General features: G+C 37.3%; 1 protein-coding gene across 1 annotated transcript in view; it reads left to right on the top strand.

Annotated features, from left to right (window-relative positions):
- The window catches only part of DRD2 (dopamine receptor D2), a 272,797-nt gene that overhangs the window by 235,097 nt on the left and 21,868 nt on the right, over positions 1-15,832 (top strand). Inside the window, exons 6-7 of the mRNA XM_063437078.1 lie at positions 4,193-4,374; positions 6,503-6,589. Of these exons, the coding sequence (XP_063293148.1) occupies positions 4,193-4,374; positions 6,503-6,589 (269 nt within the window). The remainder of the gene's footprint in view (positions 1-4,192; positions 4,375-6,502; positions 6,590-15,832) is intronic.

The raw sequence follows: 15,832 nt of genomic DNA, 5'->3' as shown, positions 1-15,832 counted from the left end.
CAGATCAAGTGAAAAGCGACAAACAGAGGGGGAAAAAATTGGAGTAGCAAAAAATAAATGCATGTTTATATATCTAATAAATATCTAATACATACATTTTTATTTTATTTTGCTCCTCCTGTTTTCCCCTTTATTTGTTACTTTTTCTCACTTGATCTGTGGACCGAATGGCATAAAAATGCTCCTATCAGTGTACTACAAAATGTATGCATAATATTATATTGGCCTATTTCTGGAGCCTTTTAATTTGTCTGATTTGCTTCTGAATCTTGCTTTCGATACCAAACTTCTGCCAAGCCAAATTAACATATGGTCCATATTCAACATTTTCTAAATTATAGATTTTCTATTTTGGAATAATAGTTGTGCTGATACAGATTTTGTCACTGTGCACAATGTTGTTGTTTTTAATTCCTTTTATATCATGGGTTGTGGGACATTTATAGTGTCCTATATAGGGCCTTTATTAGCAGGTACCAAATACTACATGCTACATCCTACCAAAAATGTTACAAGAAAGGACAACTGTAGTCAGGGTCATGGGCACCCAAGACATGATCATACACGTTGGGAGCAAAGCTAGTTCCCCTGATCCGATCACACAGAAGAGTTACTGTAACTCAAATTGCTGACAAATATAATGCTGGCCATTTGAAAGAAAGGTGTCAGAACACAAAGTTCATTAAAGTTTGCTGTGTATGGGTCCAATGGCGTACACACAACCCATGGGGCCCCGGTGCGAAAACTGATCCGTGCCCCCCTGCCCCCCTCCCACCTCCCCGCGTGCGCACTTACTCTACGCGAGCTGGGGTCCCAACACATGGCGGTGGGCACTACAGACACCCAGATCACATCAGCTGAATTAAGTGGTCTGGGTGCCAGGTCTCTCTAGTTTTAACCCTGCAGCTGAAAACATAGCAGTTTCAGAGAAACTGCTATGTTTCACTGAGGGTTAATCCAGCCTCTAGTGGCTGTCTCATTGACAGCCGCTAGAGGATTTTCTGCAATTCTCACTGTGAAAATCACAGTGAGAAGACGTTGAACGTCCATAGGAAAGCATTGAGTAATGCTTTCCTATGGGCGGTTTGAATGCGCGCGTGGCTCTTGCCACGCATGCGCATTCGGAGCTGAGAGGCAGATCAGGTCGGAGAGGGAGTCCGGCGCTGGAGAAAGGTAAGTGCTTAAGACACACACACACTCTCATGAACAGACGCACAGATTTACTGACAGACACACACTCAGTGACAGACATACATACACACTCACTGACAGACACACACTCACTAACAGACGGACACACACATACTCAGTAACAGACACACACACTAACACTAACACACACACTCTAACACACACACACACACACACTTACACCCACTTACACACTCTAACACTAACACACACGCACTCTAACACTAACACACACACACGCACTCTAACACTAACACACACTCACACACACACACTAACACACACTAACACACTCACACACACACACGCAAACACACACTCACACACACTAACATACACTCACACACTCACACACACACTAACATACACTCACACACACACTAACACACACACTAACATACACTCACACACACACTAACACACTCACACACACTAACACACACACTAACACACACACTAAAATACACTCACACACACTAACACGCACTCACACACACACTAACACACACACTAACACACACACTAAAATACACTCACACACACTAACACGCACTCACACACACACTAACACACTCACACACTCACACACACTAACACACTCACAGACACACACACATGTTTTTTGTTTTAAATTTCATCCCCCCAGCCTCCTTACCAGTGGGAGAGCTGAGGGGAATCCCTGGGGTCCAGTGGTGTCACCCGGCTGGCTGGTCCTGCAGGCGTGCGAGGGAGCACTCTCCATGGCTGAGTGCTTCCTCTTCAGCTCCCTCGCGCACCGCGTACTGATACCAGAGCCGGAAGATGACATCATCTTCCGGTTCCGGTTTCAGTGCGGTGCGCGAGGGAGCTGATGAGGAAGAACTCAGCCAGGGAGAGTGCTCCCTCGCGCACCCGCCAGCCGGGTGACAGCAGGGCCAGCCTCGGGGGGCCCTGAGGTGGCCGGCTCCTGGGCCTCCAGTTGAGGAGGCTGGCCCAGTGACATACATACCTGGTTCGCAGGTCGGCTGGGCCCCCTGGTATGTGCTCATTGTGCTCATTTTTATCTTTCCTTCTCTTTCTATATGAAAGTAGAGTAATTCATAAATACCTCAGCTGATTCTGCTATATATTTTCTAGCAGATCAAAGGTGTTTTATGATACATATTCATCACTTTCTGTGCAATATTTGGGTGTGTGCATGCTTGGACTGATTCATTTATAATTTTGACTTTTTATTCAGACTTTTCATCCATTGCTGCTATATAGGATTAAGGCATTATATATTGATTTTCTTCTTTTAATGATTTAAGAGTCTCTCAAGTATTTGGATTTTTCTAACTATATCACTTTTTTATATTTTATATTGCATTTATGTTGATATTCTCGTTTATTATACTGTAATACCTGTCTGATATTTTATAGCTGCATTATCTGATATCCTATTCACATTTTTTAAGCTCCTGGATAATTTTATCTTTATTATATTCAGAATGCCAGGGATTATAAAATTTATGGGAGATCAAAAGGCCATTGATGAGTATTATTGTGGTGTCCTATGTGTCACATTAAACTTATTAGTTGCAGGTGGTGTGTCCAGTAATGGATCAAGGATAAAGCTACAATCTATCATGTGATTATGTGGCACTTCTAAGTGGTCCTCCTGTATTTCACTTCAAACATATACCCCATCAGTTATTTAACCAGTCTCCATTGTATAGGTATGTAGAGGAAGGCAGCAAACTGGAAGCTGATTCTGAGATTGTCAAACCATGCAATTTATTTGTATTGACACGCTAGTCAAGCTATGACTTTTTTTCCCTTTTCCAGGGAAGAAATATTTGGGAGGTATGTTCTCTGGACCTGGACAGAACACATCATGGGAGATGTATCCATCCCTTCATCCTTTATTCCTTCTTCTATTTCTCCCCATTTCTTTCTCTTCTCTGACTTTTCCATTGAGACGTGTTAGGGAAGATTGGTTCTCTGGGGATTCAACATAATTATCTAGAAGTAGTATTCTTATAGTACTTATATTTTAATGTTTGAAATCTGTTCCGAACTCCTTAGTATTTTTCCCTCTATTTTCCATTTTGGTTTCAGTAATCGCTTTAACTGCCGACTTTTTGATTGGAAAGAATATTAGCATAAAATGTATTTGAAGCAAAGGGTGCATATCTGGTATTTAAAACATATCATATCACAACAACTTTGTGCATAGATTGCCTTGCAGACAAACGTAAAAATATTCAAATTCACACCATTTATATTTTTTCCTTTTCATTCCTGCTTTATAAAGATGGAAATGAAAATCTTTAATCAGTATACAGTGTATTTATATTGTAATATTCTAATGTTAGTATAAATGTGTTCCTCTACAGGCTGGTAATCAAAACTAGAGTAAAAATTAGGATGAGTGAGGCTTGATAGACTAGATAGATTTCATTTTCTTGTAAAACCAAAATAACAACGTGTATACTCGATTCTGCGATTGAAGAGGTTAAGCTTATGTCCAATGTAAAATGCCTTTGTGTTTATCACTTCTTTGGTTTTTGGTTGACTCCAACTATCTTATGTCAGTCCAATTGAGTTACTGAAAAACAAAAGAAAGTAAAGAAATACTTATAAGATACCAATATTATTGGTTGGACAGTTCTAGCCAATGACGATGCACCATTGATTTTATGTAGTCAACAATGTAAAATATACACAATATCTCCTTTATTTTCGGTCCTACAAAAGAAGTTACCACTGAAGATAAATGCAACACGAATAATTAGTTAAAGCAGGATGTGCCCATTGAAGTGACATTGTAATTTTAACTATTCTAATTTACTAGACTGTTTGCGAAGAAAAAAATAACTAGTTCTTCCTGCAGTAAATTGATTTGTTTGTCTTCTCGCAAATTAAAGTGACACTTTAATTTAATGAAAACTTTTGCTCTAAACCACCCTGTTTATTTTTGTCTCTTAAAATGTGTGAAGGTAATAATGGAAAAACAGTTCTTGGTCTTTATTTCTTCCAGATTCCTTGGAGTGTGCCATAAAAAACCCTGCATTTGTCATCTATTCTTCTGTTGTTTCCTTTTATGTCCCCTTTATTGTCACACTCCTGGTATATGTCCAGATTTACATAGTACTACAGAAGAGACGGAAGAGAGTGAACACCAAACGCAACAATCATGGCTTGGATGCAGACGGCCATAAGGTAAATAATCAGAATTCACAAAGGGTCACAAACATCTGAGATATATGCTTAAAATGTGACTAACCATATCTATCTATCTGTCTATCTATCTATCTATCTATCTATCTATCTATCTATCTATCTATCTATCTATCTATCATCTATCTTTCTTTCTTTCTATCTATCCATCTCACTCTCTATCTACTATTTTTCTCTTTCTTTCTTTGTTTCTTTCTTTCTTTCTTTCTTTCTTTCTATCTCTCTATCATTCCATTCAAAATACAGAAACCGCAACACTATTTGGTATTCACTGTTTGTGTTGTGATTTCACAGGCTCCAAAAAAAGCAATTTTTCTTGCACCAATGCAATGCTCTATGAGATCATGCATGGGGTCTCATAAGGTTAGTGCCATCGGTAAAATGAACTCTTTAAGTGCTGCAGCAGAGAGTCATGGCAAGATTACCTTTGCTTCTGTGGCTAAATATGGAGTCCATGAGACTAAACATCTCCTTGTCCCTATTATATATACATCTATTTATATATAGGGGTTCAGAAAAGCAGCCAATGGGGGTTCAGAAAAGGAGATGTTTGTTTCCTGTTTTTTGGGGATGCCCCTTTTTGTTTTTGGAGGCTCCAGGGGTCCGCACTGTTTTTTATTATCATTATTCTCTTACGACATGCTAAGGTCTCATAGGCCATTGTATGGGTTTTTTTCCTCTCTATTTATAGTTGTAAATAGCAGCAAAGTGTTGCTGTTTGCAGCTCTAATTCACAGATTTACACCTGCCATATTCCTAGCATCATGCTTTCTTAGCACTTACGTAAGAAAAACAGATGTACTGGCTGAGCTTAGTTGCACTCAGAAACCAGCCTGCCACATTCAATAGTGAATATCCCAGATCCATATGCTGACTTCAAATTATAACTAATTTTAGTGAAGCTTTGTGAATCAATATGATAGTGTTTAATTGTTATCTTTAAAGGGACACTATAGTCACCAGAACAACTACAGTTTAACTTAGTTGTTCTGATGAGTATAATTATTCCCTTCAGGCATTTTCATGCAAACACTGCCTTTTTGTTTACATTGCCCCAAGGACATCTCCAGTGACCACTTTTCAAATGGCTACTGGAGGTGCTTCCTGGGGCAGTGCTGCACAGCAATGACATTAAGCGTTTCCACGCTCTGCATGGAGACGCTGAATTTTCCTTATAGAGATGCATCGATTCATGCCTCTTTGACGATTTTAGCAAATCCAATGCTTTCCCTATTGGATTTCCTATGGGTAAGCATTGGATTGGCTAAAAATTGTAAATTCTGATGATGTCACCATGGAGGCGGATCTGGGGCAGGGCCAGTGCCGGCGGACTTGCGCACCTCTGGAAATAAGTTGGGTTTTAACTCCTTCTACGGGGGCTAAGGGGGAGCAAGCTACCTGAAAGGTGGTTTTAACACTAAAGGGTCAGGAATAAATGCTTGTGTTCCTGACCCTATAGTGTTTCTTTAATATTATCACTATCCAAAGATGCAGCTTATGTGAAGTTGTGTGTTAATAATTAACACATTTTCGCAAATTAATTATATTTTTTTTATTAGTAAAACATATTATTGTTCATAGCTCATTGCTACCACTATTTACTATTAGTTACTACTACTGCTATCACTACTTAAAAAAGTACAAAAAATAATAGCAATAATGCAATTAACCATTTTAACTGGACATTCAAATCTACAGGGATAGATTGGTATATATATAGTTGTTCTGGAGTTTTTTTAGATTTCCATATACATTTTGTGATATATTTGCCCCAGTCAATGGCATTTCATAATATTTATCATGTGACTTATATATTCACTTATGTAAAATGTATTATTACTAAACACAGCATGTACTCACATGTTTAGTTTTCAATCTGAAAATATCCATGGTGCGGAGGGAAACTGCTGTTTGCATCCAAAAAAAACACAAAAAAAACGATAAAATAAAAAACATATGTATGATTTTTAGTAACTACATCATCTTTTATTATCTCATATCCGACAATAATGGTTTGATTTCATTTTGGAGTTGATGTAGTGTTTTTGCAGTAGCATCTATAATACCAAACAGCCTATGTTTTTACACTGGGTATTTGAATTTGTTTTAGGACAAATGTACTCATCCAGAAGATGTGAAGTTATGTGCAGTCTTTGTTAAATCAAATGGGAGATTCTCAGCTAATAAAAAGAAAGTGGTAAGTTTTTGATTTTTTATGTTTAATTTTAAGAAATATTTATTTATCTCATTCAGTATGATTCACTAAAGTGTGAACGGTTGTGTATTCAAAGTGTATTTCAAATTTTAGGAACAATAGTTGCACTGGGAAAAAAAATGTATTTCAGTTTTGATATTTTGGCATTTAATTTTAAATGCCCTTTAAATCCCTGATTATTCACTCCTCATGAACCCTTATGTGTTCTACCTAGAATCCAGAAAACCGTTGGCTTAATCCCTTAGTGAACAGAACACTTTTCAATGTTCTTACCGTTTGGGACAGGGCTGTTTTTGCATTTCTGCTGTGTTTGTGTTTAGCTGTAATTTTCATCTTACTCATTTACTGTACCCACACATATTATGTACCGTTTTTCCCACCATTAAATGGTCTTTCTAAAGATACCATTATTTTCATCATATCATATAATTTACTATAAAAAATTTTTTATAAAATATGATGAAAAGATGTAAAACAAACCTCACTTTTGTGAACATTGACCCTGAAAACCTGTTATGCATCTACAACCACCAAAAAACACCTGTGCTAAATAATTTCTAAATTGTGTCCTGAGTTTAGAAATTCCCAAATGTTAACATGTTTCTAGCTTTTTTTGTAAAGTTATAGGGCAATAAGTACAAATAGCACTTTGCTATTTCCAAACCTTTTTTTTTCAAAATTAACACAAGTTACATTGTAACACTGATATCTGTCAGGAATCCCTGAATAACCCTTCACATGTATATATTTTTGAAAATAAGACAACCTACAGTATTAAACTTGGGGTATTTTGCAACAATTTTACCACCAATCTATGCCAAATGTAAAAAACAAAATAATAATTTGTGATTTTTTTGACACACATAGCAATTTAAGAATACATGTATGGATAACTTTAAAGATTACTGCCAAAGAACACCCCAATATGTGTTCAGAAACATCTCCTGAGTACAGTGATACCCCTTTGTATAGGTGTGTTGGTATTCTGGTTTATTAGATTTTTGCATTTTTTAACTCAAAAACTGCACTTTTACTTGTGATTTAATCGTCATGATAAGTTTTACTGATTTATAACAATCATTTGTGTTCAGCGGAGTCTCCCATGTATAACAATACCCCCCATGTACAGAGTTTTTTTGGTGTTTTTGAAAGTTACAGGGTCAATATAGGGCTTGCCCAAATCAATTTACCAGATTGGTTTGCTGGGTCTGTGTTGCCTTTTGAGACCATATGGAAGCCCAGGAATGTGAAATAACTCAATCATGGCATTCAATTTTCAAATGTAGACAACCAAGGGTCGTAGCCACTTAGTCACAAACTAATTTGGTGGCCAAATTTAGTGTTTTTATCAGTTTTTTTTTAATGAAAAAATGTTTTTTCAATTTATATCCTAGAATTTATTTATTTGTATTTATTTTTATTTTTTTAAATTTCAGAGTGCCTTGACCCCTTGAGGCACTCAGTACAGGCAGAGCATCAGAAGCCTGCCTGAAGGCTTCTGATGCTCTGCATTACACTGCTGGGCGCCACGTAATAACCTTAGAGCAGCTGGAAGCAATCATAATCGCTTGTAGAGCTCATTTCGGCTGCGGTCTTACAGGGTACGTCAGCGGTCATTAACAACCGTTTATTGGATGACGTACCCTTTACGTTCGCGGTCACTAAGGGGTTAAGCCAGATAAGAAATGATAAAATATTTTAAATAAACTTTAAAAGAAAATGTGTTTTATACATATCTTGCACTTAGAGTGAAATAAAAAAAAATGTATCTCCCTTTCTAATTTGCTTAGCAGATTTAATTTCACTTTACCATGGGTAGGCCACCTCTGACGCTCCGGACGTTATGGACTACATCTTCCCTGATGCTTTGCCAGGATTATGGAATCTGGAGAGCCAAAGGTTGCCTACCCACGAACTATACATATTATAAAGAGACTTGACATACTATTATTCAGATGTTATAACAATAAATGCCTCGTTGCCCCCCCGCCCCCTCCCAGATCCACCACTGCACTGACATTTGTCTTATTTATAAAATGCTATGATTTTAACAGGCTGAATTTCTGAATTATTCTTTTCCTGTAAGAGTCAGAACATTTTTTTTTTATTTGGGTAAACTAAGAATTTTCTCAGCATGATGTTTCAATACTAACGCAAGCAATATATTAATTTTTCGCACTGCGGAATAAAATGCACTATTGTTTTTTTATTTTTTTATTTATTGATACGAAACAATATCAATCTGCTTTATATACTGCCTTATCTAACTGCCTTTCTGCAACTTGGATTATGTCTAAATTGTTGGTTTTGCCTTCCGACTGGTTTTCTGTATAACTGAATCGCAACTTCAGGTCATGTCAAGGGATCTCAACTGAATAGTACAGTCCACAGGATAATTCAAATTGCATTAAATAATTCCATCAAAATAAGAAACTTTGGCTGATGTTCTGTATAGGGAAAGGGACAGTCTTTTAGCAAAGAGTATTGAGAAAGGACTCTATACACAAACTCGCTGTAAATCACATTAGTCCAACACTTGCTTTCCCTAAGCTAAAAACTTCCAAATAGTTTTAACCCCCTTCCAAAACTTCACACGGACATTGCGTGATATGAGAAAAATGACCCTCAACATAATTTGTCATGCAAAAGCACATCTTGAAAGTTTGCATGCTCCATGTGAAATTTTCTAAGAATTCAAAAGGCACTGCAAGAATGGACAGTCAGTGATAGAAAAAAAAGCAAGAGTCATGGGGGCAGATGATAAATGATGTAGACACTAGAATAGAAAACGCGTCTTCAGATGTAAGAATGAGGCTAACGTTGAAAAGCCAAACCACAGTGATGAATTATAAAACCGAACCACAAATTTTAGATCAAAGTAGATGATTTGGGAAATGCAACACAGCCATAGCTACAGCTTGTTTAGTTCACTTTGAATTTTGTAATTCAGTTTTTAATTCATCACCATTCCCTGTTTGTTGAATAACCATTAATGTACAAATGTTTAGCATATTGTAAATGTTTCTGGAATACTGACTGTTGCAAACGTGCCTATGCCACGAGCTCCTGGAGGAGCCTGCTAGCTAGCCTCCTGCCCAAGGACTATGGTCCACATACAAAGACCCTGTTTAGGAGTTAACCCTGCCCAGCCGCCATTAGCAGCTTTGCCTGGGTGCCCCTTGTTTGGCACTTTCCCTTCATTCGAATAGAATCGAACACTAGCTCCCTGGCGGCCGTTCGCACAAAGAAACTCACAAATTGTCCTCAGCTGTATTTAGCTGCAATCATTATGGGTTGGTCCCCAGTCACCTCAGTGGTACTTAGCCGCAAATGTTATGGAATTGTTTTCGGCAAGAGATGACCCTGCGGTTCACGAACAACCTGGTCCAGGGGTATTGAATGACTTTCCAACCCGCCAGGAGAGTGCTTTTTGTGTGGGAAGGTGCCTGAGACTAAGGGGAACAAATGCAACCTAAGAGCCAGGAGGAGCACCCCATATTTCGGATGCAGGAGCTCCCAAAAGATGACTGGCCAAAGCACCAAACACCCTTAAACTATTTTGGGCATAGGACCACGTGTGCGGTGTGTCAGAACTTTAACACGGTCGTGTTTCCTCTACACTGCATTGATCTGAGCGATATTTGGAGAACGTGGGCACTCAGAGCAGGGCTATTTGAGTATGTGTTATTTGTGGGGTTATTATATATTTTTATGATGTTTTGGTGTATGTTTTTTTTATATTTTTGTGTTTGCCTCTCTGTTTTTGGGACATAATGAGCTTACCGGTCTTTAATGCAATTATCTCCGAGGCACATATATTAATGGGAGGGGCTTTTCTTGTATTGAATGAAGAACCCATTAACCCAGTCTGGGCTAGTGTTTGGGTGGACCAACTATACTCTCTGCAAGAGAGTTAAATCACTTGAAGCTGTACCCAGGACCCTGTTCCAGGGCGGAAAGTAACATTGAGACCCCAGCCAAGCTGTGGCGGCTATGTGCTGAAGCACTCCTGTGTCCTGGAGGAGAGCTAGGAAGCAAGCTTCATGGAGGTACCAAGTTGGAGTGCCAGGCGGTCCGTCACACTAACTCTTTGCTATTCAGGAAGTTACACAAAGCCAAAGCATATAGATGTTAAAAGTCAACAACAATAACCATTTCAGTAACCTCGTAGGAGTTTCATATAGCTTTATTGCTACCCAACCTTCTGTTTACTTTCTATAGTCGTATGGCATCTTTAAACTGCACCTGCATTGTAAATCTGAAATGCTCTCACAACGTGAAGTACATTATGTTATGAATACAGTGGACAAAATAACTATGAAACAGAGATGATTTGATTTCCTTTTTCAAATTTTAACATACAACTCTTTGCTGTTGGTATCGTTATTAGACAAATGCTTTTAAGTTGCATTGAATAAATCAAAACCGTGTCAATGTATAGAAAAACAAATCAATTTGTTTGTGTTTGCCTACCAAATTGATTGGTTCATCAACAGAAAAGGGATTTGTGCAAGGTGTAATCATCATAGAATTAAATACATTATAAGGAATAAGCACATTTTGTACGTTTCACAAGGTTTTGTAGAAAAATGTGTGCAGCACAGTACAATGTTAAGTGCCTCAATGCACAATGGCTGACACACAGCTCTGAGTACAATTTCTCAATAACCCTGTAACTTTTGCCATTCAACTGAAGCAAACTTTATCATTACAATTATGTGCAATGTTTATGTTTCAAAATACATTATGTACAATTTTCATCAGGGATTAGAAACAATGAGAGTTTAAGAAAAAACAAATCTTGAAAATATGATAGAAATTCAATTATAATAGCTTCTGAATTAGTTCCATAAAAAGTCATTGTTAAGGTCATTTAGTTTAATACTTTTTCATCTGTAGATCCATAATGCTTTTTTTTATTTTGGAAGAATAATGCTTGTCTAGCATATGTTCCACTTTCATGGCTATTCTATTGTATGGCAACTTTTTAGTTACACTTTTGTACTTAAGAAAGCTCTCATTGAATTTTGATGTATATCTTTACAATATATAACATCAATAAAACATTTCCTAAGGATTGAGAAAATAGTTTTTATCATTCTGTTGTGCCCCTTCAGTTACAACATTTATAAAAACCTAGGTAAAGATTAAAAAAAAAAAACATGAACTGGTTCTGTAGTTTATTGCCTGATATCAGTAAGTATATATATATATTTATTTATTTTGTTATACCCACATTCTAAACTTGGTATATCCTTGCAGGGGTTTCTCAGAATAGGATTACTCCAGAGGTAGTATCAACAAGTTTTGTTCAACTTCAAGCACCATGTTTACTTCAGTGATATGAAGTGATTTGTAGCTGACCACGCTACATACAGTGACCATCAGGAGGGGGGCGCTTTCCCCCCTCCTGATGAAAGAAAACCGGGGATGATACACACCTATCAAGAAAAATAAAATTAGTATCAGCAGCAACATGGAAGAGTAATCTTTTGATGCACTATATATATAATATCTCCAAGTTTTAATTCCAATAGATTTAAATTTAAGTGGTAACCGCAATTTGCATCATATTAAAGTGACCTGTGACAAGATATGTATCATCCCCGGTTTTCTTTCATTATCATTGCCATTTTATTGTTATGCTGGCGACCACCAGGGGGCTATAATTACATATCCTAATACCATCTTACTTGGAATGCACGAGATCGTGGAACGCGGAAGTGTTATGCCGTTCACACTTCTGGTTCCGTCTGACCGCAGATGCACCCCTATTTACATAGTTACATAGTTGCATAGCTGAAAAGAGACTTGTGTCCATCAAGTTCAGCCTTCCTCACATTTGTTTTTTGCTGTTGATCCAAAAGAAGGCAAAAAACCCAGTTTGAAGCACAATTTTAGCAACAAACTAGGAAAAAATTACTTCTTGACCCCAGAATGGCAGTCAGATTTATCCTTGGATCAAGCAATTATTACCCTACATTGAAAGATTTTAACCTTGAATATTCTGTTTTTGCAAGTATGCATCTAGTAGCTGTTGTTTGAACATCTGTATGGACTCTGATAAAACCACTTCTTCAGGCAGAGAATGCCAAAACTTTTCTTTGCCTTAGACGGAATTTTCTTTGTTCCGGTCTCAACGCATGGCCTCGTGTCCTATGTAAAGTCCGGTTTGTGAATAGATTTCCACACAATGGTTTGCATTGGCTGGAATATATTTGTATAATGTTATCATATCCCCTCTCAGGCGACGTTTTTCTAAACTAAATAGGTTTAAATTTGTTAACCTTTCTTCATAGCTGATATTTTCCATTCCTTTTATTAATTTTGTAGCCTGCCTCTGTACTTTTTCTAGTGCCATAATATCCTTCTTTAGAACAGGTGCCCAAAATTGCACAGCATATTCAATATGTGGTCTTACCAGTGATTTATAAAGAGGCAAAATGATATTCTTGTCCCGAGAATGAATGCCCCTTTTCATGCATGACAATACCATACTGGCCTTGGCCACTGCTGATTGACATTGCGCATTGCTGCATAGTTTGTTGTCTATAACAATTCCCAAGTCCTTTTTGTGTGTTGTTATCCCTAATTCGCTTCCATTAAGGGTATACGTTGCTTGTGTATTCTTTACGCCGAAGTGCATAAATTAGCATTTTTCAACATTACATTTCATCTGCCATTTGAGTGCCCAGTCCCCCAGTCTATCTAAATCCCTTATGCAGCAAAGTAATATCTTGCTCACATTGTATTATTTTACAAAGTTTTGTGTCATCTGCAAACACTGAAACATGACTTTCAATGCTGTCTTCAAGATAATTTATAAACATGTTAAATAGAAGGGGTCCCAGAACAGACCCCTGAGGGACACCACTTGCCACCTCTGTCCAGCTTGAAAATTTACCATTAATGACAACAATTTACCATTAATGACACCTTTTGGAATGCATGAGATTATGGAACGCGGACCGCAGATGCAAGCGTTTGCGACTATGATGAAATTAAAATAGATGATTAAACATCAACAGCTGAACAGGACCAGCCACTACACCAATAACAACGAGGAGGAATGGAAACACCCATGGGTCCACCAATGGACACAGGGGGAACCCCTTTAAGGGGACTAGTAGGTTGGGGGATTAGGCTGCTTTCATATTGTTATTGCTATTTGCATTTGATTTTAACTTGTATGGTCCCTAAGGAAGTTCCAGTACTGGGAACGAAACACGTAGGACATTTGCTGTTTATATTTTATTATTTATGGGTGATTGTTCACCTTCTAACAAAGCTGCTGATCGTTTTACTACCTACTGAAGTCCTGTTTTACATCCACCTTACCGGATCAACAGGAGAGATAAAAAAGCCCCCTCTAACAACATCGGGGGAGGCACCCTTGAGCTCAATTACCATCTTTATCCTGTGATTGTATTTCATTGAGCGCATATTTGTTCACAAAATTGTATTACACTATATATTTTTTTTGTTCCTTATTTTTAGATTTTCCAGCCATATCCCAAATTTTTTCTGTCTTCTTTATATTGCTATGTAAATGTAATTTTTTTCTGGGTAATGACCTGGGGAGGCTGTTCCATTCATTGTTAACCCCTTATGGACACATGACGGAAATATTCCGTCATGATTCCCTTTTATTTCTGAAGTTGTGTCCTTAAGGGGTTAAGATAAGTATATTTTTGCTTAGTATTCACTAAACACATTCACATTGTGGTGATACTGTTCTTCTTATAAAACTACTGAGATCTGTTTCAATGTATTGTAATTCTTTGCCACTATTTTTTCTCGATATTATTTGGATTCAGTCAAGGGATTGTTGCTTGTGCATTAACTTTCCTTTTGTAATACATTTTTTAAAATTTGATTTTTTTTTTTACATCTGAATGCAGCTTTATACATTAGTTGTGGTAATGTTGTGTGCATTTGTTCATGTTTTTGTGTAGAGTGTTGTTCTATGGAGTTGTCATTCATGGGTGCTAATAACTGTTTTTTGGTTGAATCCTGCATTGGTCTGTTGGAATGTGCTTTTAAAAAACAAAAAAGTAAAAAATGGCTTTCGAAAATAACTGAAGTTTAAACTCAAAAAGATTAACATGTATCGTTGCAAGAAATGAAAGTCAATTATTTAAAATGAATATTTTTTTCTTAGAGATTAGAGGCTAATTGCCTCTCACACGTTTCTCTTTCGTCCTCACATTAGTGGTACTCTTACTTGTGTCATTCATGTGTCTAGTCTTTCTGTGTAGTTATTTTTTTCACATTTGTCAATAAGAAAGCAATCACAATAAACTAATGAGGTATCTTCACTGAACTAGCCACTGATTAAATTCCATTGATGGGATGGGTAATGTTGGTGTAAAAAGTGTAATCTTTATTATTCTCTTCTCCAGACAGCCCCTTTTATAATCCTGAAATCGCAAGATACACGTGTTCTTTTGAAAGTCTTTATTGACTTGCTTTATTTTTTGTTCAAACATTACATTTGGTTTGTTCTTATGTGCTGTCCCTTTTTATTTTTGAGTTAGGGTCCCCCAGATCCCTACTCCTCCTCAGTCCACCCAAGTGTCCAACACCCACACTTAATAGTCTGCATGGCAAAAATTAAGCAACATGGTAATTTCTGTACTTTTCTATGGAACTTTTTTTGTAGTGACTGGAGCATTTTTTTCTGATTATTCATCTAAGCCATGCAAGCATCTATATAGAATTTTGCTCCCATGAGTTCATTGGTATTTTGTCTACTAGCCTATCACTGGCTTGTGCTCCACAAGTAATGCCAAGCCTCACTAGCAAGCCAGTAACCAATCTCATGCTGATGTGTTTCATTGACAACAAAACAGCTGGGTTTGCATCTCTTTCTGAGTAGTGTTTCAAAGTTGTTGCATTCAGCAAACATAAACCACAAGGAATTCATGTTTAAAATAGAATAATGAGGCAAAAATGTGATTCTTTGTTGAACTAATTTGCATATGCTTACCCAGAATCCCTTGCAGTATTAACATCACTGAAAAATTTAGATCTCTGTGGGAAAATCAAGCCTTATGGCTTGACTGGTGTGTGAAGATCTGTGTTTGACAACTATCCAATGGCTTCAGGTGGAAGTGGTTTTCAACCACCTGTTTCCCTACCATAACCTTCTTAGTCTATAACTTAGTAATACGTGTGCAACAGATATTGTAAGCTAAGCATAATTGATTCTGTTTAGTTTCCTTA

This window comes from Pelobates fuscus, chromosome 11, assembly GCF_036172605.1.
Source record: "Pelobates fuscus isolate aPelFus1 chromosome 11, aPelFus1.pri, whole genome shotgun sequence".
NCBI lineage: Eukaryota > Metazoa > Chordata > Amphibia > Anura > Pelobatidae > Pelobates > Pelobates fuscus.
The sequence above is the reverse complement of the archived record's forward strand: the minus strand, read 5'-3'. Positions and strand labels throughout refer to the sequence as shown.